Source organism: Argopecten irradians, chromosome 5 (genome assembly GCF_041381155.1).
Source record: "Argopecten irradians isolate NY chromosome 5, Ai_NY, whole genome shotgun sequence".
In the NCBI taxonomy this organism is placed as follows: Eukaryota; Metazoa; Mollusca; class Bivalvia; order Pectinida; family Pectinidae; genus Argopecten; species Argopecten irradians.
This window is the reverse complement of record NC_091138.1, coordinates 24,440,458-24,467,956: the sequence shown is the minus strand read 5'-3', so window position 1 is coordinate 24,467,956 and position 27,499 is coordinate 24,440,458. Positions and strand designations below refer to the sequence as shown.

General features: G+C 34.8%; 2 protein-coding genes across 2 annotated transcripts in view; both read left to right on the top strand.

Moving 5' to 3' along the window:
* Nucleotides 1-19,983, top strand: part of LOC138323310 (serine/arginine repetitive matrix protein 2-like) — a 44,629-nt gene extending 24,646 nt beyond the window's left edge. The window contains exons 18-29 of the mRNA XM_069267829.1: nt 6,279-6,415; nt 7,183-7,950; nt 8,301-8,411; nt 8,952-11,969; nt 12,708-12,776; nt 13,990-14,145; nt 14,301-14,492; nt 15,517-15,627; nt 16,042-16,155; nt 16,603-16,728; nt 17,378-17,452; nt 18,306-19,983. Coding sequence (XP_069123930.1) covers nt 6,279-6,415; nt 7,183-7,950; nt 8,301-8,411; nt 8,952-11,969; nt 12,708-12,776; nt 13,990-14,145; nt 14,301-14,492; nt 15,517-15,627; nt 16,042-16,155; nt 16,603-16,728; nt 17,378-17,452; nt 18,306-18,355 — 4,927 coding nt within the window. The 3' untranslated portion in view covers nt 18,356-19,983. The remainder of the gene's footprint in view (nt 1-6,278; nt 6,416-7,182; nt 7,951-8,300; nt 8,412-8,951; nt 11,970-12,707; nt 12,777-13,989; nt 14,146-14,300; nt 14,493-15,516; nt 15,628-16,041; nt 16,156-16,602; nt 16,729-17,377; nt 17,453-18,305) is intronic.
* A 1,651-nt stretch (nt 19,984-21,634) lies between these two features.
* Nucleotides 21,635-24,418, top strand: LOC138324336 (LITAF domain-containing protein-like). Its single transcript, XM_069269411.1, has 3 exons — nt 21,635-21,710; nt 23,748-23,916; nt 24,310-24,418. Exons 1-3 carry the CDS (start codon nt 21,635-21,637, stop codon nt 24,416-24,418), a joined length of 354 nt encoding a protein of 117 aa, XP_069125512.1.
* The last annotated feature ends 3,081 nt before the right edge of the window (nt 24,419-27,499 follow it).

The window sequence follows — 27,499 nt, the reverse complement described above, 5'->3', positions numbered from 1 at the left end:
TTCATAGAATTGTGAATATATTTAATGACCTACAAAAATGAGAGGGAGTTGGAATTAGGACTGCATTCTTAAGTCTGCCTAAGATGATTTGCCTGATTGAAAAATACAGTGGAGAGACTGGAAATATAATCATTATTGATGAATGATGAAAGAAACAAGTCTAGTGTAGTCGCAAAGAAATGGTGATTTGGCTTCAAATTGGTGTCTCTGGTAAATGGTTGTGAAAAGCAGGAAGCATGTGAAAGTTTCAAGAACCAAGGATAAAAAACAAAGGCAGATCTGTACATGGATGAACTGGAGAAGACTGATAAAAGCACAGAAGGTGTCAAAATGAAACTGCCATGCCTATTGGAGGAGTTAGACAGAATTATGAGTGTATGGGATAAAAACTGATGGCAATATTGGATCATGTAGATTTACCAGTCAAAAGAGTGCTAACAACAAATGCTATAGTTTAAGAAAGTTCTATTTAGCAGAAATAGAATTAAATAATCTAGAATGACGGAATCAGATGGAATATTAGGGAAAGGCTTAATCTTAAGTAGGACGGATCCAATATGGAGGGAAGAATTAGAAGATTAAGTAGACCAATCAGGAGGGAACAGTAGGAAGATTAAAAGACCCAATCAGGAGAAGTTTAACACATAAGGAAGACCAATCAGAAGAGAAGAATGGAAAGATTCAGATGACCACTCAGAAGAGGAGATCAGAAGCAATTTAGACCATTCAGGAAAGAAGGAAATTCAGATGACCAATCAGAAGTAAAAATAGAAAATTCTGATTACCAATCAAAATGAAGGAATAAGAATATTAAGGAAACGAGCCCGAAGGAAAGAGGATTTGCTTGGCCTTTTTAGCACTAGTTTAAAGGGAAGAATAAGGCATGTAGACAAAACCAAAATATTTTCAAGGAGCAAAAAGGGATATAAAATGGAAGAAATGCTTGAAAAATATCATATCGATGTGAAAAGGTAAAGAATGACAGTGATACACAGGACCAATCACAGTTATAAAGTCTAGTTATAAAGTCTGTATAACATATCACAATATGGGGTAGATTCAAAAGGATAAGGAAATGGGAACTCTGTAATGATATTTGAATGTCAAGCCAATTTGTATTTGTTATTTTGGACTAGCTTTGGATTTGATTTGGAGCTACATTTTCTGAAAAGAATAACAAGCCTTCCTCTGGTAAACAAATGGCGATTAAATGTAGGAAAACAAACTTCAAAGAGGACCTAGCAAAGCAAATCGCTGGAAGAGATTATAAATTGGATGATCAAGTCAACCACTGATGAGGAAAGGAGTTAAGTAGATGAAGGCAAGGATTAACGTTTATAGTGATATCTATCAGTTTATTGTACCATTCTAGGAGGAATGGCAATAACCATTATGAGGATTTATACTTGTGAAAGGTCATCCATCAATAACTTGGATTAACATTTGAGGCAGCTTTGGAAAAGGTCATCCATCAATGACTTCGATTAACATTGGAGGCAGCTTTGGAAAAGTTCATCCATCAATGACTTTGATTAACATTGGAGGCAGCTTTGGAAAAGGTCATCCATCAATAACTTGGATTAACATTGGAGGCAGCTTTGGAAAAGGTCATCCATCAATGACTTTGATAAACATTGGAGGCACCTTTGGAAAAGGTCATCCATCAATAACTTGGATTAACATTGGAGCAGCTTGGAAAAGGTCATCCATCAATGGAAATAACATTGGAGGCACTTTGGAAAAGGTCATCCATCAATAACTTGGATAAACATTGGAGGCAGCTTTGGAAAAGGTCATTCATCAATGACTTCGATTAACATTGGAGGCAGCTTTGGAAAAGTTCATTCATCAATAACTTGGATAAACATTCGAGGCACCTTTGGAAAAGCAGCTGGCAGCTCTCAAGATACTTTAAAACAAGATAGTTAGAAAATCTATTGGATTCTCTCAAGGAAAACTTCCAGACGCTCTTAAAAACAATTGAAAAGATAACAGCACTTTTCAATAAATTATTGTTACAAACTTTGAACAGCTGTCAAGAAACTGTACTAAAAATCTACAAACAGCTTCCAAGAAAACATATTGAAAATCTACAAACAGCTTCCAAGAAAACATATTGAAAAGCTACAAGCAGCTTCCAAGAAACCATATTGAAAAGCTACAAATGCTCTCAAGAAATCATTTTGAAAATCTATGGACAGCTTCCAAGAAACTACTTAAAATCTACAGGCAGCTTCCGAGAAACCATATTGAAAAGCTAAAAGTAGCTCCCAAGAAACTACTGAAAATCAACAAGCTCCTTAAAAGATAAGGTATTGAAAAGCCTCTAGTAGCTGTCAAGAAACTATGGAAAAGATAGAAGGAGATTTCAAGAAAAAGATTCAAGCAGCTCTTTAGACATAAACATAACAAAAAGCTATCAGCAAGATTCAAGAATCTTATTTGGAAAATAACAAACTCTAAGAAGGCAATGATCAAAAGATAGAATCTCACAATTAATATTGTCGATGCAATGGGAAGAATACAATCAACTTTCAAAAGACTGTCTCAGAAAAAAAAAATTGTCATAAGAAGGAGCTTTCAGCAGCTATCAAGAAATCCCCATACCTGTAGTAACAAGTATATACATGATCTAACAGAAGCAGTCTGAACCCTCTTAAATATCTACAAGCAGCTCTGGTCCACAGCTAGGAGCTGGCAGCAGTCATGTGAAAAACTTGCTTCCAGGAAATGTTACCAGCAGCATTTAATAATACTTTTAATCTTACAAGCACCTGTTGGAATTCTTCCATCTTTTGTAAAAGCTACCTGCAGCTATCGGAGAATCTTCATCTGTATAAGTTATCAGGACCAATCAGAATATCTTCACCTTTGCACAAGCTACCAGCAGCTAAACGACTATCTTCATGTTTTGCTGAAGCTACTAGAAACAATCAGGTACCGCTCCTTCCCTGGAATGAGCTACCACAAGTGCTCAATATATTTTTGTTATATTGAGTAACAACAGACGGGTTTTAGTTTGGAAGAACAGCTATAAGTACATGCCCTCAGAAACAAATCTTCTTTCAAGGAGCAGCCAACTACAACTTAACGTATCCTGGAAATAACTGCTTTTTTTGTAAGTGTTTCTTTAATCCCCAGATCATTTGAACCTTTTGTTTCTTGGAGTAGCAACTATCAGATCCAAGAAAATCTTTATTTCTTGAAAAAACAATTTTTTCGCCATGAAGAGGCATATCACTTACAGTTTCAACCATCAACTCTCAGGAAACTTTGTCCTTGAAGCAACTAGCCTTAGATGGAGAAAACCTGTTCGATAGGAGTAGTTAATGAAAGGTCATGGAAATTCTTTGTAAGCTACAAGACAATCTCAAGATGCTTTTGTTCTGAACATCCTTTGTCAGCTACAAGACAATCTCAAGATGCTTTTGTTGTGAACGAAAGCCATCAGAAGCTATCAGGAAATATCTCTTAAAATCTATATGTACTTAGGAAGAGGAACCACAAATTTTTTCTCAGGATAAAGTATTTGTTTCCCAAGAACAACCTATTTGTCACTCACAAAACATCTTGGGATGAAATAGTACTAGTCTTTTTGAAGCAGTAACTAGTATCATCTGTAAGGAAATCCAGAACAAGGAGCCCTCAAATAAACCTTTGTTTCCTGTGGAGAACTACAAGCAGTTCCAACTTTTTGTTGCTGGAATATCAATTGCTCACCCTCAGGAAACCATGTTTGAAACCTGCTATCAACCCATAAATAAATTGAAGTTTAATGTGAAAGTAACCACCACCAGTTCCCATAAAAAACTTGATTACAGGAAGAGATATGAGAAGTTCGTCCTTGAAAAACTTTGATTTATAAGAAAAAGCTGCCAGTAGCTGCCAGAAAAAGTTTATTCACAGAAACAGCAGAACTTAAAAAACTTTTTCTTTCTTTCTGGAATTACCTTTAGCAGGCTTAAGAATTAATTATACTCAGGGTAACCACAAGCAGGCCCCAGGATTCCTTAATTCTTCATACTTACAAGGAGCTCAGAAAACGTTATTATCCGGTCACAACATTGTAAAGGATAGTTTTGTCATACAGAAGCATTCCGGCAAGCGTTTGTAGAGAGTATCTGTCAAGAACTTCCATGAATCATAAAATATAAGGAATAGCTATCAGCAGCTCCAAGAGGAGTATCCATCCTATCCAAAACAGCAGAAAAACTTCCAACAGCTTTCACGAAAAAGTACTTTTTTCTGTCAGAAGGGTATCCAAGAGGAGATTATTCAAAGTGGATGAATCTTTTTCGAAAATTTCAAAATACAAACTAGATTTGAAAGATGTGTGAAATAAATCTTTAAGGATACAGGTGCTTTAGGAAGACAAGCTGTACTCAAAAATTGGTTTTAGGAAGAGCTAACTGCAGCACTTAGAAGAGAACTTTTCAGAAAAGCAAATTTTGTTTCTTTTTGGATCATCTACTGGCAGATCTTTGGAAACATTCACAAGGGGTTAGTTAAGAAAGAGTTGCTACCAGCAATGTTTCCTAAACCTTTGTATTCGGGTAGAGCTACAAGCAGCTCTTATAAAACTTGTCACATGTGAAACTGCCTAAATAAAGGTTCAACAAAATAAAAAAGCATCCGATAAGACTTTTTTCAGGTGACCATTTTTACCAAACTTTAAAGCTGTGACATGTTACCTGGTAAAATATTGAAAGGAGGAAAAAGACATACATTGAGAAAAAATAATGTGCTTGTGATATAAACTTACTACCTTACAGGTTTCACTGGAATGGGAACAACAGTGTAAGAGTATTTATTTCCTAAGTATTAAGACAGGTAGAAAATCTCAATATAAAATTCTGAATGATTCAACACTGATTATTACTACCAAACATTGATCGCTTTTTACTTATGTGAAACAAATGCTGTTGAATTAAAGGTATGGAAACGAGAAGGCCAGGTAACAATGTGATTACGATGATTCATAAAAGGCAAAGGTAGAAATAACATTACAATATACTTTAAAGAAGACAAATGTAATAATAATAGTATAAGACTTCAGGTCAATATAACAAAATATAATAATGCTTAGAGGTCAGGGCTCGAATTTCAGGCTGTTTTACTTGCTTTTTGCAAGTAGATATACCAGAATAGCAAGTGAAAAAAATATGTACTTGCTTATTTTAGCAAGTGGTTTTTCACAGGGACAACTGTAAAAATGGCATAATATGATTGTGAAAAATTGTTTAAATGGAAAATATGGGGACCCAGTTCTTACAGTAATGTTGTTGATATTTATTATGTACTTCTACACCTCACATCATCATGCAAAAATAAAGGATTTTATATGTAACATAACTGTAATTTGAATACGGATATTAAATTGTAAGTAAAAATATATATTTTAGCAAGTAAAAATTTAGGGCACTTGCTATTTTTAGCAAGTTACAAAAAATGTAAAATTCGAGCCCTGGCGGTGATGTATTCTTCAGCATCATATTTGTCAAAAAGACTTTACAAAATTTAAACACCTTTGAATATAAAGGATGTTAGATTGCCAGTTTTTCATATCTGGTGTATGACTTCATTAGTACTATTTGCAGAAGTATACAGTAATGTCAGCAACTGGTTCAAGTATGCCTAATATGATAATTCATTTATGTCAACATATCTAAATAAAATAATATGAATATTATGCAAAAAAGAAACTATTGCAGATTTTTAAAGGTGTCTTTGATAAGTAGAAATATGACATGAATACATGAATTGTGACAATTGATTCATACATGTAGACCTCAGAACTACCTTTGTAAGCTACCTAATTACAGTAAGCATATGTATATCAAGATACCTCACAAAATTTAACCACCTAATAATGTTTGTCACCTAAGCCAAATATTGCAGTGATTAATGTTTTTAATCAACTTTTCATCATCAAAATTAAATTTATAATGAATTTTTATCCCTTTAATAGGTAGAATACATATTTATAAAAGCTACTGATTTGTACTCGTGATTCAACAGGTTTATTGTTGGAATTTATTGTTATACTCCTAAACGGAATAAGACATCACCGTTATATAGAACAGAGGATTTAATTGTAAAGGTTCCTTATAGGGCTACAAAGAGAAACTTACAGGTGAAGTATGTAGAAGTATATTGTAAAGAAATTGTTTGTATCTCGATAAAAAAATGTGATAATAAATATGTGAGAAAATATGAATTCATATTGTATTTTATACAGGATTAATATTTGTGATGGAATTACATATTAATTATTGTAGTGGGCCTGGAGATGCTAAGGATAGGCAGCTGCCAGTCAAACCACCTCCCATGGCCCGATTCAAAGCTGAGAAACGTAAAGCCTTGGAGAGGAAGGCGGCCAAGGAAGCAAAGAAAGCCTGTCTTGAGATGGCAAAAGGTAAACTGCTTTACAAGGTTATTAAAGATACTCCACCGCAGACAAATTATATTTCTCTCTGTTAAAAACAGGAGCAGACGAATCCATATTATTGTTTAGTTACAAAAGATACCTATTTTACACCATTGCCACAATTGAAAAGTTTGAGCTTTTAATTTTACTATAAGATGAAAATATTAAAAATAATCTATTGCATCCTGAATAATTCTGTGTCACTCTGTCCTATATGGAATGAAAAAATGAATGGGTATGCACTAAAAGCAAAATAAATTATTTTATATAGATATAGTTTTTTTTCGGGATGTTAATTAGACATGAACTTGAAAAATAAAAGCAAACTTTTCAAAATTGTATTGCAACCGAAGAAAAATACAAATCGTCTGCTCCTGCTTTGAAATTTGATGGAGCAAAAATTGTTTAATAATTCTGCTCTGTCCTATATGGAATGGATGGAGCACTACAAAATTAAAAGATGGCACAAATCTGCATCTGCATAATAGTATTCTTTAAATACTTTATATGCATAAATCTTAAGTATAACATTTTGTTTGTTTACATGACTTGTAAGTGGATTACTGTGAATTGGGATATTTTTGTGTCTGGAAATTTTGGTGTTTTTGTAAGAAAAATTGGTACATGATGCATCAAGGAAATATATCTAGTTAGCTTAAACTTTGCTTATGTAGATTTGAGAAAGCATTCAAATTTGAATACAATATCATTTTGTAGTTAGATTTTAGTAAACAAACTATTATTTTTATTATCAGTCGGACAGACGACAACTGCTCCTTTGACACAGTCTCACCAGAAGTCGACACAAGCCACATCATCCACAGCAACAACAGGTACTGGTCCTATTTTGTCCTCGGCTGTACAGGCAGTAAAGGCAGTGGAGAAAACTATCAGCCAGTTGATGGCAGCGTCAGAAAGTGGCTCCGCCTCTGTATCAGAGTCCAGTGCAGCCTTGGCAGCTCAGCTAAAGGCTATAGAGACCCTGACAGACGTCGCCTCGAAGGACCTGCCGCCATCATTACAGAGTGTGGTGAAGGACCAATTGGCAGCACAGCAGGCTAGGATAACTGCCCAGCAACTCTCCAAACAAACGCCTCCTCCTTCTGTCCCGGTTAGCATCCCTGCGGTTAGCATCCCTGGTCTCGGTGGATTGGATAACAAAGCCCCTACTACTACCACTACTGCTCAACAACCAGCAGTACCACCTCCAAAAGTTCCTTTCTTAAGAAATCCGAACACCACTCAGTTCAGTGTTCCTAGAGGTCCCCCAATCCAGCCAGGAATTCCAATGGGATTTCGTGCTCAGTTGGCGGTGGACATTCCTAAAGGAGTCCAGAACCAACCTCACAGAGGACAGGTCAGGGGCCCTCATCCACCGTTTCATCCACGAGGTCCGTTATTGGGACAAGCCAGGGGGTTACAGACCCCAGCAGTTATACAAAGGGGACCCCAGCCTGCTGGCATGGCACCTCCTCAACTGGGTAGGCCTCCTCAGGTCACAGCAAGCACAGCCTTCCAACAGGGTGAGTACTCATTTAAGGCATTTGTGTCATCTGATTTTTTCTTGGTTTTGAAATAGACGAAGTAAGAAAAATTAATATTAATTACTACTTTGTTAACTCTTGGATGTCTGTAGCTTTGACCATAACCCTTCAAGTATTTTTAATTCACCTCTCAAACTTCTTTTAGCTAATATTGAAATTATGATACAATGTGCATTGGTCTGCATTTTAACCTACTATTAAAAAAATTGAAATTCACAACATAAAACTAAAATTTATCTGAAAGAAAAAAGGTTAATTTTTTTACAAATTTGATAGCATTTGTGAGCCAAACCAACTTAATAGATGGTTCATTTTGTGCTCCATTTCAGCTGTCAGTCAGGCTCCTAACTTACGTGGAAATCCAGCTTTCCCTAACCTACCGGTAATGAGGCCACCCGGCATCCCATCAGCCCCACCTCTATTTCCTAGTGCAGTCCAAGGTATGTTAGAAAGTCGGGGAACTGAATCCTTTTGTTTTGTGGCCCTTAAAAACTAAGGTTAATTAGCAATAGGGCCAAAAATGAATCCATTGTAGTTATTTCCTATACAGCACACGTACATTATGTATGTGGTATGCAACACGAAGTAGTGATAAATCTTAGGTAGAACTTGATTAGGTTCTCTTGGTTGATATTGTCACAGACACACAAGTGTATTTCAAAATTTGTATCTGATTGAATTTATAAGAATGCTTTTATATTTGTAAGATAATCAAAGTAAAGAAGAAAATTTCTTTTGTGCAATTGACATATGAAATGACAAATTTCTAAACATCTAATTTCCCATATTTCAGAGTACATATTATTCATTCATCAACCAAAATTCTTCTAAATTTCCATCTTTGAATAAAGAATTTCATATTTTCTCTAAAGAAATCGCATTTGTTGAGTTACCTCTATAGTTGAACACTATTTTTAAATCAAAATCAGAAACTCAATGGTTTTAACGCCTACAACCTTGTATTTGGTTATTCTTTTCAGCTATGAGGCCTGGATCTGTGCCTCAGATGCCCCCTCCACAGACCTCACCTTTCAGTCAGGCTCCCCCACGGGGACCCCCACCACGGCTTCCTATCAGTCAGTCTCTGGACTATTACATACAGAGGAAGCCAGCTACCAGTCAGAGCCAGCCTTCAAAACCAAACATCCAGTCTAAAAATAGCACTGAAGAGGCAACACAGGAACTCGACAAAATTCTATCCAAAAATCAAAGGAAAAAACTCAATAAAAAGAAGGGACCACAACCAAAACTTGCTTTCAACGTGAAAAAAATTGAAGCTCCTAAACAAATACAACCTGTTCCAGTAAGTCGTCTAGTTGCTGCAAAAGAAAAAGTGTCTGGTAAACAAGAGTCTTCAGAAAAGAAACAAGAAAAAGCCAAAATGCCCAATAATCTGTTTGGGAATGTTATTGATCATTTTAATAAGTTACAAGAGAAAGAATCGAGCAATGCCAGCAAGCAAGATCAGGAAGGTAAGAGAGATTTAATAAAAGACTCCAAGCTGAATAAAGTAGTTCAGAGTAAGGCAGACGAAGTAACTGCTTTGATTGACTCCGCAAGAGCAAGAACAGCAGATGAAATATCTAGAGTTGAATTAGTTAGGAGAAGGTCAGCCGAAGTAAATGCTGCGATTGAAGCCGCAAGAGCAAAAACAGCAGCAGAAAAAAAATCTACAGAATTCTCAGAGGAACCAAAAACTGGGAAGAGTGATTCCAAGTCTCGACGAAGAGAGAGGAAAAGTAGATTTGAGAACAGTAAAGAAAGCAGTAAAGCAAGCAAAAAAGAAAGTGATAGAGAAAGGAAGGATTCAACAGGTAATAATACACTGGTTACCAGGGCAAAGGGTCCTGTACCGATCGATAAAATATCTAAAGGGTCAAGGTCGCTATCTACTGGGTCAAGGTCACCTACACGTACGAAACGGTCCCCAGGAAGAAAATCACCAGATCGTTCCCGGCGAGATGATAGATCCAGAACAAGACTGTCTCCAGAGTACTCCAAGGATCGAGGATCATCGGGACGAAAATCTCCTTCCAGAGCAGATCCAGCAAGAGACCCCAGTCGCTCTAGACACTCCCCCGATCATTATCACCGCCAGCCCTCTCCAGGACGTTCTGTAGACAGAGCTCGAATGTCTTCTGATCGTCTACTGAAGTCAGGAAGGTCCCCTGATCGCTACAGAAACAAGTCACCCCCTAGAGAAATACGTTCAGCAGATCAATATTTATCCAGATCACGGCACTCCCCTGATCCTTACAGCTCCTCCGGCAGATTAACTCGCTCTCCTGATCACCACTTGAGAGGTCCTGATAAACGCTCACCTGAACGGGGCATGGATTCTCGATATTCTTCACATTCATATGACAGTCATAGAAGCTTATCCCCATATTCTCATGACCGCCATTCTAGGCGTTCTTTGAGTCCATTAAGTCACCGTCAACAATCACAAGAGATGTATATTAGCCGATCACCTGTAAGATATCCACATCTATCATCTTCTACACAGCTTTCACCCAAAAGTTTCAACTCCCCCTCTCCTTATGGAAGGCCAAGGTCACGATCCCCAATAAGATATCATGACCAGGTACATTCTAGATCAATTTCACCAGGATCAAGATTAAGGTCACCGTCACCAGATCCAAGGTTAAGAAGGTCACGCTCACCAGATCCAAGGTTCAGACGGTCTAGGTCACCTGATTCAAGGTTCAGAAGGTCAATGTCGCCTGACCCAAGGTTCAGAAGGTCAGTGTCACCTGATCCAAGATTCAGACGATCAAGGTCACCTGATCCAAGGTTCAGAAGGTCAATATCACCAGATCCAAGGTCAAGAAGGTCAAGGTCACCTGATCCAAGGTACAGACATTCCTCAGACCATAGATCTAGAAGATCGCGGTCACCAGGTGTACCTAGTGGACCTGACGTGCAAATGAGTGGAGCCAATATGTCAATGCCCAACTTTGGCCCAAACCAATATGGTAACAATATGCCAACTCCTAATGTGGGCCAGATGCCACCTTTGGGTCAGTTTGGAAACCAGTTTCCTCCTAATGCACCACCACCTAATATCAACCAAGTTGGAAACCCAATCGCAAATCCATTCAACAACGCAGCTGGAATGGGTCTGAACCAGTTTGGAAACCTTGGACCTAATCAGTTTGGTAATAATATGCCACCACCCAACTCTATGACTTCTGGAAATATGCCACCACCAAATGTTGGACCATATGGAAATATGCCTCCTAATCCAGGGCCTTTTGGCAAACAGCAACCAAACCCTGGACCTGGTCATTTTGGCAACCAGCCACCTAACTTGGGACCTGGACAATATGGAAACCAGCTTCCAAATTCTGGACCTGGTCAATTTGGAAACCAGACAAATTTTGGACCAGGACCATTTGGAAACCCAGTTAATTCTAGACTAGGTCAGTTTGGGAATCCACTGCCTAATATTGGACCTGGTCAATTTGGAAATCAAACAATGTCCGGTCCTGGACCAATGGGAAACCAGATGAACTCAGGACCTGGATCGCTTGGAAACCAGATGAACACAGGACCTGGACCAACCGGAAACCAGATGAACACAGGACCTGGACCAATCGGAAACCAGATGAACACAGGACCTGGACCAATCGGAAACCAGATGAACACGGGACCTGGACCAATTGGAAACCAGATGAACCCAGGACCTGGACCATTGGGAAATCAAAGGAATTCTGGAATAGGTTCAGTAGAGAATCAGCCAAGTTCTGGACAAGGGCAGTTTGGAAATCAAGGCTCTGGATCTAGTCAGATTGGAAACCAAATAAACTCAGGACTTGATCAGATTAGAAAACGAACAGGTCCTGCTCCAGATCAGTTAAAGTCAAGGAGCTCTGACATACAGCAGTCCAACATGGGGTCTAAAAGGAGTGTAGAGGATACTTCATTGATGCCGCCACCCAGTTCATTCAGGGATCAAGCTACATCTGGCAGTTCAACAGACAGACCTGGGAGTCAAGGTAGGTAAAGGTTTGGTATTGCATTAACTATTCCCATTAAACATGGCTTTGACTCATACCTGGATGTTAGTAGGGGATGTTATTCTAGCTGTAGACGTCGAGTTTTTAACTTTATCGCCATTATTTAATCAGATAGATGTATTTGAATCTAATGTTGACACTTTCTTGGCTAAAATTGGAACAGATTTTGACAAGACATAATCGATGGTCGGTAGTACCTGATTTGGTTTTCCACACCTTTATAGAGGGACCTTGATATCTTTTCGGCTACAACATTGCATGTATATCATTCTGGATTTCATTTACAAGTGATATATAATAACACCATGGAGAGCTCTGTGGGTTAAAGCCTTATATTTAAAGTTGATAATCTCATGAAACAAAAGCTTTATTTTGTCTGTCTTATAAAGTGTTGCTCAAATTTTTGATAAACTGAAATCAAAATCTTTACTTTGTGGCTATACAATAGAAAATTAATAAACTTGCTAATAATTTGAAATACCAAAGGCTTAATGACTTATGAGATATTAAATTATTGATCTCATCATCTCATAAATTACATGGCATAGATAGTTAGGTAAGATATTCTATGTAGTTGTCATATCATAGGATAGATTAAAGATGCTCTTGCTTGTAATTACCATTGATAACCATTCAATTTTGATGTAAATTTTCAAAGGTGTACATGGTGTCACTGTTCGGACTGTAATAAAATATGATTATTTTATTTTGGTAAAGGTTCGCAGAGTAGTACAGGACAGCCTAACACAAACAAACCACCAGTCCTGAAAGGAATTCTGAAGAAAAGTATGTACAAAAATGATGGAGGAAAGTTATATAGAAAAATACAATTATAGACTTTCAGTGTAAAGATTAACTTATATTCTACCACAATCGGCGGTGTTATTCAACTCTCACGATATCAAATAAACACTGCAGCTGTTGATTAACAATTTGTTTATACCACGTGTACGCATTCTGATTGGCTGAAACGGTGAACTTTGACCGAACTTCTTTTTCTTGGTGTCACATCATCATTTGTCAACGTCATCAATAATCAAATGACGTCATACTATGTTGTGATTGCTTCTTGACGTCCAAACTGGTGTTGGAAAGCGTATGCGTCGTGGTCGTTCTGTCAAAATATGTGACGTTTTCATACATGTTAAATTGACCATATGTACTAATAATACATCTTGACCCACAAGAATTTCACTGAGGAGTTTTATAGATTTAATGTCTATGAAACGAACTTGATCTTGATGGTAATGGCTTGATGATTATTTGGCAGAGGAAATAGACAATGCCGTGTCGTATGAATGCTTTTACATTTATACATGTAGTTCAACATTGAGTTTTATTTTCTTGAAGCAACTATGAAGATTTGAACTCAATAAGACGTTAAATGACTATTATTTAACCCTAAAGATGTTCCCATTTTTAAGAATTTGATATCGGAGGATTCTTTATCAAATGATGACTTTTTAACACTAATTGGTGTCTTTTTGCTGATGAAAATATTACTACATCTTATTTGCATATTTCGGTAAATACACGATACCGTATCCCCACCGTATATTTGCCGTATTTATATCGGCTAAAAACTAATGTGATTGTGGTAGAAACAGGTCACACTACTCGTGGTTGTTAAATATTGAATTCATTCCACACTCGTAAGTTATTTTTTAAAAGTTACAAAAGACACTCACTAAAGCTCCTGTCTTTTGTAACTTTCAAAAATAACTCGCTCTTGTGGAATAAATCAATATTCAACAACCACACATTGTGTAACCTCTATTTATATTGAAATTCCTTATGAAATAAACAATTGTATTAATGTGTCTTAGTTCAAGAATTATCTTTTCAGAATAAATGATTTTATTTATATATTATTGTAATAGAAAATTGTTTCAAAATCAAATTACTGTTATATTTTAGCATCAATTTGAATATAAGATATCTGTTGTTGGGAATATTACTGGAGAAATTAGTTAATTATGAATGTGTCTTTATATTACAGAAACCAATAATCCATCAGCATCTGAACTGTCGACAGCATCATCAATCTGGCAATCCTTAACCGGGGTTAACACTTCAAAGAGTGAGACTACTCCATCGAAACGCTTCACATCAGGGGCACTTAATTCACTACAGGAGTCCTATAAGGAACCCACAGGTGTGTATTACTCCTAGAAAAAAAAATGTAAATTACAAAATTCAGATAGAAGTGAGACCAGTTGTAAAGCTCTAGAAGTTATAAGAAAATCAGAGCACCTGGTAAAAATCTGTTTGTTTGAAACTTTTCCATTTAAATTCTTTCTACATGTGCAGGTGCCATTCCTAGTCATATTGTACAGAAACTACAAGAATGGTTGCCTGGTTTGGGTGACAACCTCATATCTGGTCTCAAGAATAGTCTTGATCAAGTCAAACAAAATGAAGGACAGCTAAACCCAGGAGGTCATCCTATCCAAGGGCAGACAACTCAAGGTCAACAAGTATCTAAATCACAGGAAATACAATGTAAGTGTTACAACCATTGTGAGTTTATAAAATGCCTATTTCTTTGTATTATGACATAATTCTGTTATAATGTTAGATTTCTGAAGTGTCCTACAAAGGAAGCTTCTTGCTTTATTGTGAAAATGTTATTTTGTTTTTAGTATTTTCTCCTTACGAAAAGAAATTTAGTTCAATGAAAGTTTTAAGGTCACCTGACCATAGGTCATGTTGACCTATTGCAATAGTCTTTTGTCTGTCGTCGTCCGTTGTCTGTTAACATTTTCCTTGTGAAACCGATAACTTTAGTAAATATGAATTGATCTTAATGAATCTCTGTATGCTGACTAACATTGGAAAGATCTATCGAGTTCAAAATCAGCTTGATTCGAATGCAATTTACAGAGTTATTGCCCTTTGCAATAATTATTATTATTTGACTTTTTAACATGATCACTTGAGGAAATATGCACAGACAATAATGAAACTTTGGATTTAGACTAACACTGGAAAGATCTCAAACAAGTTTGAAAATCAGCTTGATTCAACTGTAACTGATTGTGTTATTGTCTTTTGTACAAATAATTGTTATTGGATCTTCGTTGTGAACATGATAACTTCTGTAAATATTCACCAAAATTAATGGAACATTGAATGCAGACTAACATTAGAAAAAACAAGTATGAAAAATGTTCTTATTCCATTGTAACTGATCCCTTTGCAATAATAATCATTATTGAAAATTAAAAATTACATCCATGACAAATTAATAAATTTATTGTATTTTAATTTTCTTGATTACTCTATGTTATGGAAATAATTTTACGTTCACAAAAATTGTTTCCTATTTCATGAAATTTTGTCAAAAGGAACAAAAGGCATCAGTTGGCTAGTAAATGACATAACTATTTTGTATCAAATATCAGGTGACCGTTCAGGCCCATGGGCCTCTTGTTTAAATGAAAATATTATGATATGGATATTAAAAACGCTTTGAGCCTTATAAGAATAATTTGAATCGCCAAACTTTATTTTTCTTTGATTACAGTTGGTCAGCATCGTTATACAGCAGAACAAAAAAGTGAGAAGTCTATGTCGAGGGATCAAGGGTCGAGGACACAAACAGGGATGGAGGACACGTACGAATCCTTCCTCAATGGTAACGTTTCTCTTCTTTATTTGTCCCTTAACTCATGTTTAGTGTCTGCACTGTGTCCGTTCATCCACTTATCGTCTTTATGCTGTGTCTTTTAGCAATATTTCCTTGTACAATTGTTTCCTTCTTTGGATTAGAGACTAGATTTGTATGTTAATGATTGCCTATTGACTTATGGTTATATGATGCTGTATTGGGGTCAACCTAATGTAATGGACTAGTATATGATTTTTTTGTCTTGGTATCATCTTTAAGCTTGTTAGAGCAGTATATCCATTGGAGTAACATTCAATTAATAAAACACTGTTTTTATCGCACCGGATATCGGATACAGGGGTAGTCAAAAATAGAAATATTTGTGTATATTGACATGATGGGATAAAGGTGATAAAGAGGTAATATTTTGTTTGTTTACAGTGATTGGGTATAAGAAAACGACAGACAGTGTCCAGCAAAGCTCCAACTTAAACTACTCATACAGAAGTAGCAGTGGAGACTCTAGCATCCCTGGTCTCGACATTCTAAAGAAAGGTGGGCAATGGATTAAACTCTTTGTTCCCCCTCCCCAATTTCCAACCCATCCATTACATATTGCTCAATACAATATAACATGATATATGACATTTTTCTCTGGTATATTATGTCACTTGATGATCTTTATTAATGTATAATTGGCATTTTACAATTACCTTGTATATTCAACATATATATTAGTGCATATTAATTCATGAAAAATCATTAAAAAATATTATTTGGTTCCAACAAAACTGGAACAAACAGAAAATTGACCCTCCTGTTTTTACCTACAAAATACTTCAAAAACTTCACACACTCTGAAATAAACTATACCGTATTTGATAGCGACAATAACTGTGGCTCAAAAGGGACATAACTCTTCTATATTTGTACTCGAACTCAATAAATTGGCCATGAAGACTACAACATTTGATCAAGTTTTCATTCTTTGGTATGCTTCAGACGATGGTGACAGGTTTCAGAAGCCTGCTACGAGTTCTCACCCTAGTTCCTTCCCATCGGACTATCCTGTCGGTGGCATGGGTAGACAAATGGACACGATGGCTGGACCAGGACCTCACATACCTGGTAAGGTGTATTTATCTTTTATCACAGACAAGAGTCTTTTAATAAATCAGTATCATCAGTCATAGGAACATGTCATATCACCATGACTGCATTTTGTTTTGTGCCAAATTGAACATCAGCTGATAAAACATGTTTAAGTATAATTACCGGTTGAACTTACCATTGATTGTATATGCACTAGATGTAATTACTGGTATTTATACATAGTAGTGTATTAAACAATAAATTTTGATTTAACAATGTTGATCTATGTATAATGAATTATCAATATATAATTAAACATGTCAACATACTGATTTTGGGGCCACCAAATTTTAACGCAATATTTATCTTGAATAAGTAGCACAGTCATGAATTTACACACTCGTAATAATTTTATAATAACATATACAGGAAAGACAATAAGCAAAATAATACTTTAGCACTAAATGTCTGACACGAAAATAATAACATATACAGGAAAGACAATAAGCAAAATAATACTTTAGCGCTAAATGTCTGATAAGAAAACAGTCAAAATATTTATTCCACTGAGCTATGTATGTTTAGAGTCATAGACAATTTGTTGTTTGTTTTTAAAGACATTTTATTATATCATATGAGGTCAGAGTACCATTATCGATTTTGCTTTTCTCGTTACTTTTAACAGGTTCCCAAGCTAATAAGCCTGTCTCCTCATCATCTTCTTTGCCATACTTTGATGCCCCTATCAGTTTTAATCGACGTAAGTAACTCTGTGTAAGTGGAATAGGCAGTCCATCAGGTTCAATGCTATATCTATATCTTTAGAATTATGAATGAACTTTTAATTACCAATCTTAATTGGATAAACTTAATTTCAGATAATCAAATTTAATATACAATGTAGTATAATTAAGATAAATACCATTTTGATTTCTTAAGTTCAATACCCTTGCCTTAGAAACAAATTTATTGAACCTGTAATGAAAAATAATCCTACTGAATAACAAAAACTCAAATACAAAATAAGCTCTGAATATATATTATGATGTTGATAGTTTAGAATGCCATATATTATGGTATTGTAAATTATGACCTGATTGTCCCAAATTAGTAATTGCAGAAAATACGATAATTTTTTCGATTGTCCCAAATTAGTATTGCAGAAAAGACGATATTACCAATTTCAAATCACATGATTCATGTATATTATTATGTGACTGAGAAAAAAAAAAATTCTCTCCCTCATCACATTTTTAGGTAGTAAAAAAAAAAAAAAAATAGCCTCCCTCCCTCATCCTTTTTTGGAAAAATGTGCCTGAGAAACAAGAAATTAATTTTGTTTGGCCTAGTATAATTAAGATAAATACCATTTTGATTTCTTAAGTTCAATACCCTTGCCTTAGAAACAAATTTATTGAACCTGTAATGAAAAATAATCCTACTGAATAACAAAAACTCTAATACAAAATAAGCTCTGAATATATATTATGATGTTGATGTTAGAATGCCATATATATTATGGTATTGTAAATTATGACCTGATTGTCCCAAATTAGTATTGCAGAAAAGACGATAATTTCATTCTTTACATTGCCGGTGTCTTCTTATTTCAGCTGGAGTTTTTCCTTCAGCTGCTCGACTGAATCAGATACTTCGGAAGTAGAATCTGATATTACCACTGTGTGAAGCTGAGAGAAAAAGTATTGTATGATTGTGTTTTGTGATAAGTGTGTGTTAGAGGTATTTGTATCTGATGAGAGATAAGACAATGTAAAAGGAATGAAAGAAGGAAGTGCTAATTTCTGTATACACCTAATACCATATTCACATTGGGCATTATTCTTTGAAAATAGATTATGTACATGTGTTTGCTCTAATAAGCTAAATGATATAATCATCAGCTAAAAATGTTGTTTTAAGACAAAAGAATCATGACTAAAGAGTTCTGATCATAAATTGCAGATCAATTATTTAAGACAAAATCATTAAATGAATGGAATTCATGTGTTGTGAAAGCATTTCAGTTACGACAAGTACATTTTAAAAAGTTGCCTACATGATGTTCATGTCTTTCAATCCATCACTATTTTAAAAAAACGTCAATTTTCAATATTATCAGAATATTTTAATAAAATATTTAGACATTTTTAAGATAGACATCATTTTCTTTTTATCACAATAATTATTGGTCTTAAAGACAGAATCATCTATTTAGATTTAATATAATAGTATTTGGTATTGTTATCAATGTAAAATATTGTTATGTGTTGTTATATAAAGGGGAAGGGGGTTTACATGGTTCATCTATCTATCAGTCTGCTTTAAGCTAACGTTTGTCAGAGGTGACATTGCTTTAGATCGTTTCAGAATTATCCATATGGGGGAATTACGGTAGAAAGTTTTGAAAGACTGCATCGGCCTTTATGGTGCAGATATATTTGAAAACATGATAGAAGAAATACTACTAAAATGAAGATTTACCAAAAAACATTTCAAATTTTTGTACAATTTAAGTGTCTCCCATACTGGTTATTCCGTATTTAAATTTATTCTAATGGTTATTTTTAATTTTGATAAATTTATCCTTTTGATATGGTCAACGTTTTGATCGATTTCTTCTGAGTTGTTTCCCTTTATTATATCCCCCATATCCAATGAGAAATTGATGTTTACAATTTGAAATTTGAATTTTAGTAATCATCTTGATTAGTTCCAATGTCATTTTTTTGGTCAGATTTTTTTATGTTGCCATTTGTTAACTTTTAGTTTTATTTTTGTTATTGAAACAGAATCGCCGTTAGAAATATAATGGAAATATAAGAATAGCACTGTATAACATATCATATATCAGGAGATAACATACAATTGTCATTGTATCAGCTTTCATCGAATTTAATATCATTTATCTTTTGGTAGGTTTTTCTATCTAATTTTATGAAAAAATTTAAATTCTGCTGATTGAAAGTATCTTTGTTACAACGTCAATAAACAAGTATTTCCTTGTCATGTTTACAATCTTCTTTAAATCAGAATTTTACTGTCTCAGATTATTGTGGCCTCAGTATCAAAATTTCATTTATACTTTTTTGTTTATTCAATAAAATGGTTGGACTTAATTAATTGTAACTAAATAGGTTTAACTAAAACAAAAGCGTCCTTGTTAGCTGCACATAGATAAGAAATATTTGTTACAGAAACTACGGTCATGAATAAATTACAAATATGTAGATACCTGATATTTTGATATTATCTAATGTTTGCAATTCTGTGAATAAAATATTGTTAAACATATATCATTTGTTACTTTTTGTGAATAGTTCTGATTGTTAAATGTTTGAAGACTGATTAAAAGTAAAGAAAGATGTAATGGCAAGAATTCGGTGGTTACTTTTCAAGTTAAAAACAAACGCCTGAAAAGACGACCGACTTTAAGCAAAACTGTGTGACCAAAGCATGAAGGACCTAAACACATTAGCATCTTATACCATGTTGTAAAAACGGATGCTAGTGAAAACCTACGAAGTCTTCTGAGAGAAATTGCCATTGCTGATTTTTGCAAAGAGAACGAGTTAGTTTAAGGAGCAAACGTTATATTTGGAATAGCACAGCATCTGTGGAATGATGAACTATGAATGAGAACTATATGCAATGGCGTTGACGGATTCATTGTGTAAGAAACACTAGAAAGAGCAGTTTATTATCACAATGAACAAAATGTCAAAATTCACCTTATAAGCTTCGTCTTTAGACAATCAAACTGAAACTTCATGCATACTTTTCATACCAACATAGCTTGCCTTTTTAGCTTCAAACAGTTCTGAAATAGAAAATGTGTTAACGTGGATACTTTGTCGTGTACATTTACAAAGGATTTTTTAAAAGTGGTGTTAACTTAAAAAGTTTAATAGTGTAAAAAATAATGATAAAAAAAGCCGATGAAATGAAAAATGAAGTTTAATGCATACAGGAATCTATTATCGCGTATGTTTGAAAAGAAAATTTTAGAAATGTACCTGAAAGTTAATAGAGGTGGGTGCTTAATATTGAGGGGTCATTGATGGGAATATATATGAGTAAACTGCAAGGAGAGTTTTCATTTAATTAATTCATCACAGACATCTGACAATCTTCAACTTGATAAAGTAGGCCAGTAAACGGTAAAAGGGGTTAGTACTCGGGAAAATAAATGCTACGTTAGAAACTTCTCTTCTGCAAGGGTCTACTTGACCAAAGTATTTCGAGAGAAAAAAAGCAAGAAATTGAGGGTAGGAATGAAACAACGAACTTACTAATTGAAATTCAGAAATTACGAGAATGTATATTACTTCATCAATAGTCTAACGAGGTATTTACATCAACTAGTACATATATAACACATACAGTTTTCTTTTTCAAAGAATTTTGTAGTGATCAAGTTATTTAAATCTACTGGTTATATCACTACGGTAGTTATGGCCATATACTCCTAGACCACATCGACATCATCTGAAAAAAAGGAGATGTTGAAGTCCATGTAAACGTCCAACAAACTCTCATCGAAAATGCATATCAAAAACAGCGATAGAAGAAAGAAGATAGCTAACACACCAGATGGTTATCTACACAACACCCACCTCCAGTTAAATGTGAAATATGATAATTGAGAGTGGTGTAGCTACATTGAGTTTCACATTTACGATTCTTTCCGTCACAATTATATAAAATGTACGGAAATAGAAACCGACAATAAAGGCCCACATAAGTTGCCATATAAAAGTTAGGTGCTAAGAAAATGGTTAAAATACGATCGAAAAAAATTCAATAGTGCAAAAGTAATATTCGGGTTTGCAAGAAGGAACAGATCGCCAAAGGACTAGAATCAATCATTCCGACCCAACCAAATACGTATGTATATTGTGAAAATAGAGGTAATAAACACAATACAGTAAACAGGCAAGACAAGATGCCAGGAATTGACCTACCAACTGTAAAATGTGTCAGCCGCGAGATTCAGGTAGGAATTAGTGAGAAAAGAGACCGTACACGACATGTGCTGGAACTGATACGCTCAGAAGCGTGGATGTTAAGCTGATAGAACTTGTATTTGATGAACGCTGAGTAGATGATACTGACATATATATTGATACAATGTATATACTTTCAACTACATTCAAGTACGAAATGAAAGGCCATGTGTAATTATTTAAACAAAAAACACAAATCATATTGACTGCACTTTCCCAGAAAAAAATGGAAATAGAGACGCGATATAAAAACTAGCAAGAGTCTCTGCCCTACGACAAAAAGGAGACAATTCAGTATCGACAATACGTAGAAACACAGATCGACTGGATTGAACGGATAATACCTACACCTGATTATCTGTGTGGTAGAATATTTCATAAGTGCTTGATGGATTGAAATTAACATGCAGTAAAAGTCGGCTTTTTGAAACATACATTCTCTTACGAGTAAATAATAACATATCAAGCATTAACTAAACTATGACCACAGCTTTTTTACTTTCACATATGAAAGCCATATGAAATTAATGGATACTTGCGATATCTTGATTTAAGTAACTTATGGTAATGTTTTCTTATTGGGATGTATGGAATGCAGAGCTGATTATCTACATTATATACATTAACGTACATTGTAAAGATACGGGTACTGGGAGGGTTAGTCTGGATTCTATATAGACAGTGTATCCATGAAATTTATATTAATGATTATGGAGAATTTATAACAAAATTTTCATCCTCAGTCAAGGCGTGGTACTTATCACTTACTACATTGCCACTACACTAGGGACCAGGAATAATGAATTTGTGCTATCAGGCTCGCTTTCTCAAAACAAAAGTGCAGATGAAGATCAAAACATTTTCTCCTTCTGTAACATACTTGGTAGTAAAAGATTTTTTCCGAGAAATCGGGGTCAGAAGATTATATGAAAAACTTAGAATATTGTGCATCTTCACAAATAGACATCACCATGTGACTATCATATATTCTTCTATTATAAGTTAAAAGCTCTGACTACATGTACTTTTCAATAATTTTCTTCCTTGTGGTATTAATTACATTCACGTGTATATTCTTAAATGTTTCGCTATTAAGTAAAGTAAAGAAACCGTGTGTATATATACTTGTATGCCATTGTCGTGTTATCATGAAAGTCATATAAAACATGTTCCGTCTTTGTATATTACAGAGTTAGCTCCCTTGTGGGTAGGTATCAATTGTTACGTCATTATTTTGTGAGCGCAATTCACGCCGTTTTCGCAGAAACGTTTGGCGTTACGCTCGCAAACATATGACGTCACAATCAATACCTACCCGCAAGTGCAGATAACTCTGTAATATGCAAATTGGAAATACTAGTAACAGGTATGTGGGATTACGATATGCTCTCGGTTGGCATTCATTGATTCAGCAGTTTTACAATACGCATTGATGATTTATGACACGTGAGCATATGTCTACTTATTAAGGGAATATAGTCTTTAAACATGCCAGTGCAATGCATTACGTGTGATTGGGTGATATTCCGTGTAATATATAGCCCATAGAGAGAAAAACACAATATTGATGTTCGCTAAGTAGCAAAAGTGTGAAATATAGAGATATAGTCTAGGTCATGTGACTATTTTCACTGGTATTCTATAAAATCAAATATAACATTGTGCAATGTGATTTTAAAAATAAGAAATTACTACAGATGAAATCATCCTCGTTATACATAATTTTGCTTTTGACATTCAAGAAACTGAAATAAGCTGAAAAAGGTTTAAAAATCCCATTTTATATTAAAACATTAGGTGGCTAATTGAAACGTAAAGAATCGTTCAAATACTCATATCCTTTGAACACAATGTTTGATGACACTGAATAGTAAGTCGTCAACGAGCTTCGCCATTTCAGTATCAATAAAGCTCAACAAAGTTTAACAGCAACATCAAAGGAATGACCAATATCGTGAAGAATCTATTTTCATCATTTAACACTCATGTTAACCATTATAATGTTTTATTTTCTTACAGTGTATCTTTACAATATCTGTTTATTTGTTATAGCTACACAGACTGTGGTGGTCACATCTCCACAGTATGTACAGCCTATGATTTTCCGTGAGAGTCCCGTCAGTATGAGTTGTTCATTCTGCCAGGCCCAAATAGTGACTACTACCACGTATACCACCGGCACGTTAGCATGGCTCATCTGTGGCATTCTTATTCTTCTCGGGTAAGTAAATCTACTTCACAAGAATGTTTAAGCTATTTCTAATTTCCTTCTTACCCTCGACTTCAAGTGGTTAAGCCACTCGCCTCAACTAGGTACATTTATACCACCAGAACGTTTGCCTTGACCCTAGGTAACAACCATTCTTTCCAATAATAAGCACATTTAGGTTACATTTACCCGAGTCCTATGTGTGATATCCTTCTCCCGTGTGTGGCACATTTCTCGTAACAAGACATTTAGTTCCAACCAAACTGTTAACATTTTCTACATTTGGGAATTATTTGGGCTCTCATATCAATGCATTTTAAAATGGTATACAATTCCATCCATCCATATCCGTCTTGCACAATTGTTAATTTTTATTGATTTTAACGTAACCTTTTACTGTTTTAGATTATGGCTCGGATGCTGTCTGATTCCGTTCTGTTTAAATGGATGCAAGGATGTTGTGCACACCTGCCCGAACTGTCGCCAACAGGTTGGCAAGTACAACCGGATGTAGTGTTATCTATTTCCGGTGTTTCAAGGAAAACGACCTCTTTGTGTTACCATCTATTTATTTGTAATCGACGTGGAACACACATGATTTAACATATGTGATCAAAAGTGATCTTAAAAGTAGAGAACAACTTTTAAATCAATTTTCATCTAGGATTTGGTTTTAAAGACACCATGACACCATGAAAGCACAATGAGGTGCCACAATCTACTGCGCTGGAAATGATAAAAAAATCGTGTTTGTGCAAAAAAAGAAATCAACTTCATAAGAAGATGAAACGGAAATTTTTATAAATACGGCTAGCGATAAGCTTTAATATATTCAAGAAAATTGTCGTCACAAATTTCAAGATAGAGTTGTTTCTTGATAGTAAAGAAATGTAATATTCTGAGCCAAATGCATCTTAAATGATCCGAGGAAAATGAGATATATGATTCAGAAAAATCACTTTGTGTGATAAGGATTTCCCAAAAGCATTCGGTCACATGCTGTCAGGTTGGTTTCTGTTATTGGCGGATTATTTTATCAATATCCTGAGACTGTAGGAGTGTGGATGATATCTATCACATGATACACTGTGATTGTCAAGGCTACAATTGTGATATCTTTGTTGTATATGTGTGCCTGATTTCTTCAGATATGCTTTCACAAGTTACCACAAAGTTCTTCACATTTTGGATGTTCAATATTAAGATCTATGGAAGCTCCAAATGCAAAATACTAGGCCTTGTACTTATTCGTAAGTACATTGAAATTTATTTGTAATGAAGTTGAGAAATTAAACGTTTATACCTTTGTAATATAAATAATATGTATTTTTTTATTGTTTCAAATACTTTTTCTGCTGTTAGATTGAATTTGGTTTGCAGTCATCATCCTTGTTTCATGGGCATCCATTGTACTTTCGTTTCGTAGTTCTGAACCGACTCGTTTGTTAGCAATAGACGTAGATTGGGATTTTTCTAACTTTATCTGGTTCAGTTTTAAATTTAAGTTGACACTGGCAGTATTTTATAGAAATAAGCAAACACAAAAGAGAAGAAAGACTCTTTGAAGCCTAGAACTTAGAAGTTAATGAAAAGGCAAGATATAATTTGAAATTGAGGTTCATGGACTGGTTAAGCTTTGAACCGAAGTTTACCAACATAAGGACCTGGTGAAGAAATTCACTGCCACATCCAGGTTTAAAGTAAAGTTCGTTGATACTTTTAACTTTGAAAAAAGTTCGCCTATTGTAAGAGGTAGAATGGTAATTCAGTGACGATTTTGGTTTTTGAAAAAGATTGACTAAATTCAACATACCGTATGAGTTTTAAACAAAATATTTCACCTAGTCTTAGATTGATGTTTCACACACATTTTTATCATTTAGAAAGTTTACTGACAATACGACGTTAAAACGCATGTTATCAAGATTTTTGACGCTTGAACAGTGTTATAACTACTGTGTTTTGTATATTTCTATTAGAATTGTTGATAATTTATATACTGTATACAAATAGTTGATGCTATATTTTTCTGGATGTTGTTTTCATTAAAACATGACACATTTTGTATGAAATATTAGACTTTCGTTTTTATTCATTTTTAATACTACAAAAATTTTCATTGCTGTTATCTAAATACACCTTAGCATAAGTCAAACACTCGTAAACATGTTTCTTCAGAGGATACGGGTATATCATGAACTTTACATTATAATTTAGCTTGCATTACATAATCCTCGAAGCTAATAAAAACCAGAAATATCTTTGTAGACAAGTGGAGACGTCATCGATAAATGTACTAGGAGTATGTCGTCTGGTGTAATTGCCCTGTAAAATAAGGCCCTGCTAATCTGCTATGAAGCTCCTAATAAACAATACCAGGCACATCAAGTACCACATGCTGCAGACATTTTGTTATACCTTTCATGACTCGGAGTATTTCAACATAAGGCAGTGCATATATTATTCTTTGTATTGTCAAAGCTATTTATTATTCTATTTATACATCTAGTTTTTAAACCAATTATTCTTCATTTCTGTATTTCTTATTTTGTTTAATTTCCATTTTGAGTTAGCTTATTACTCTGGCGGTTTCAGTCACGAACAAGTTTGATAATCCTAGGAGACAAAATGGAGAATTTAATTTCCGTTTGATATCACTATCCTAAACCAGATCCGCATCATACAGTATGCAAATAACGAGTACCTTTCCTTTACATTATGTTTTTTTTTTTTTTTTTTTTTTTTTTTTAAATCTTTACATCTTGTATTGCCTTCGTTAACTTATATCATCTGTACTAGTAGAACGAATATACGTACCCGGCCTACTATACCTTTCGGCCGGGTACAAATTGGTCCCTATGTGTCGTAGTGGAGCACTGCCTCCGAAAATAACTCGGGCATAGTTTTCTATACTTTTTTGTAGGTTTCCAATTATTTTATGTGTTGACATGCATTTACATATTACTTTTGTCCAAAACAAACACAACTACCATTCTTAATATCTACCGTACCGCTAACAAGACGTCAAATTCACAATTTGTGGACTTGCCGTATAAATTCCCTTCAGAAAAACCTTCATATGTATTATGTAAAAAATAATGGCTCGATGAAAATTTGATATTTTATGTGGTTCAGTTTTATTGCCTAGTTGGTAAGCGATATCAAACAAGTACGACAAAAATGCAAACAAACGTTTTATAATGGTTTGCATAACCATTCATTAGCAGTAATAGGCACCAATTGTAGCTCTAAAGACGACACCATTTTCTGTCAAATAGTCTTTTGAGCTACAATATTGCAGCTAATGTACTAGTGAATTGTGATTTGAACGTACATCTTCCTTCTGACCTTAGACAAAATAAACGTACAACGTCTATGTCCATGTTATCTAGCCACGCATTTCTCCTTTCTTGAGACCCACTTATTGACATTCATTTACCCTAATTTCCCTCTCGAGCTAGCGGTAATATGTTACATGAGCTTACCATTCCTCTCCGAATACTGCATGTAATTGTGTTGAAGCATACATGAACGACGCATTTGAAATTACGTTCAGAGACCAGTGAAATTCTTGTCGATTGAGCAATACAATCAT

Excerpts from the sequence above, each read along its gene's own strand:
- LOC138324336 (XM_069269411.1), top strand. The coding sequence starts at position 21,635 with ATGCCAGGAATTGACCTACCAACTGTAAAATGTGTCAGCCGCGAGATT. Across the intron at positions 21,711-23,747 it reads AATTAGTGAGAAAAGAGACC|CTACACAGACTGTGGTGGTC; the intron begins GTACACGACATG and ends TATTTGTTATAG. Across the intron at positions 23,917-24,309 it reads GGCATTCTTATTCTTCTCGG|ATTATGGCTCGGATGCTGTC; the intron begins GTAAGTAAATCT and ends TTACTGTTTTAG.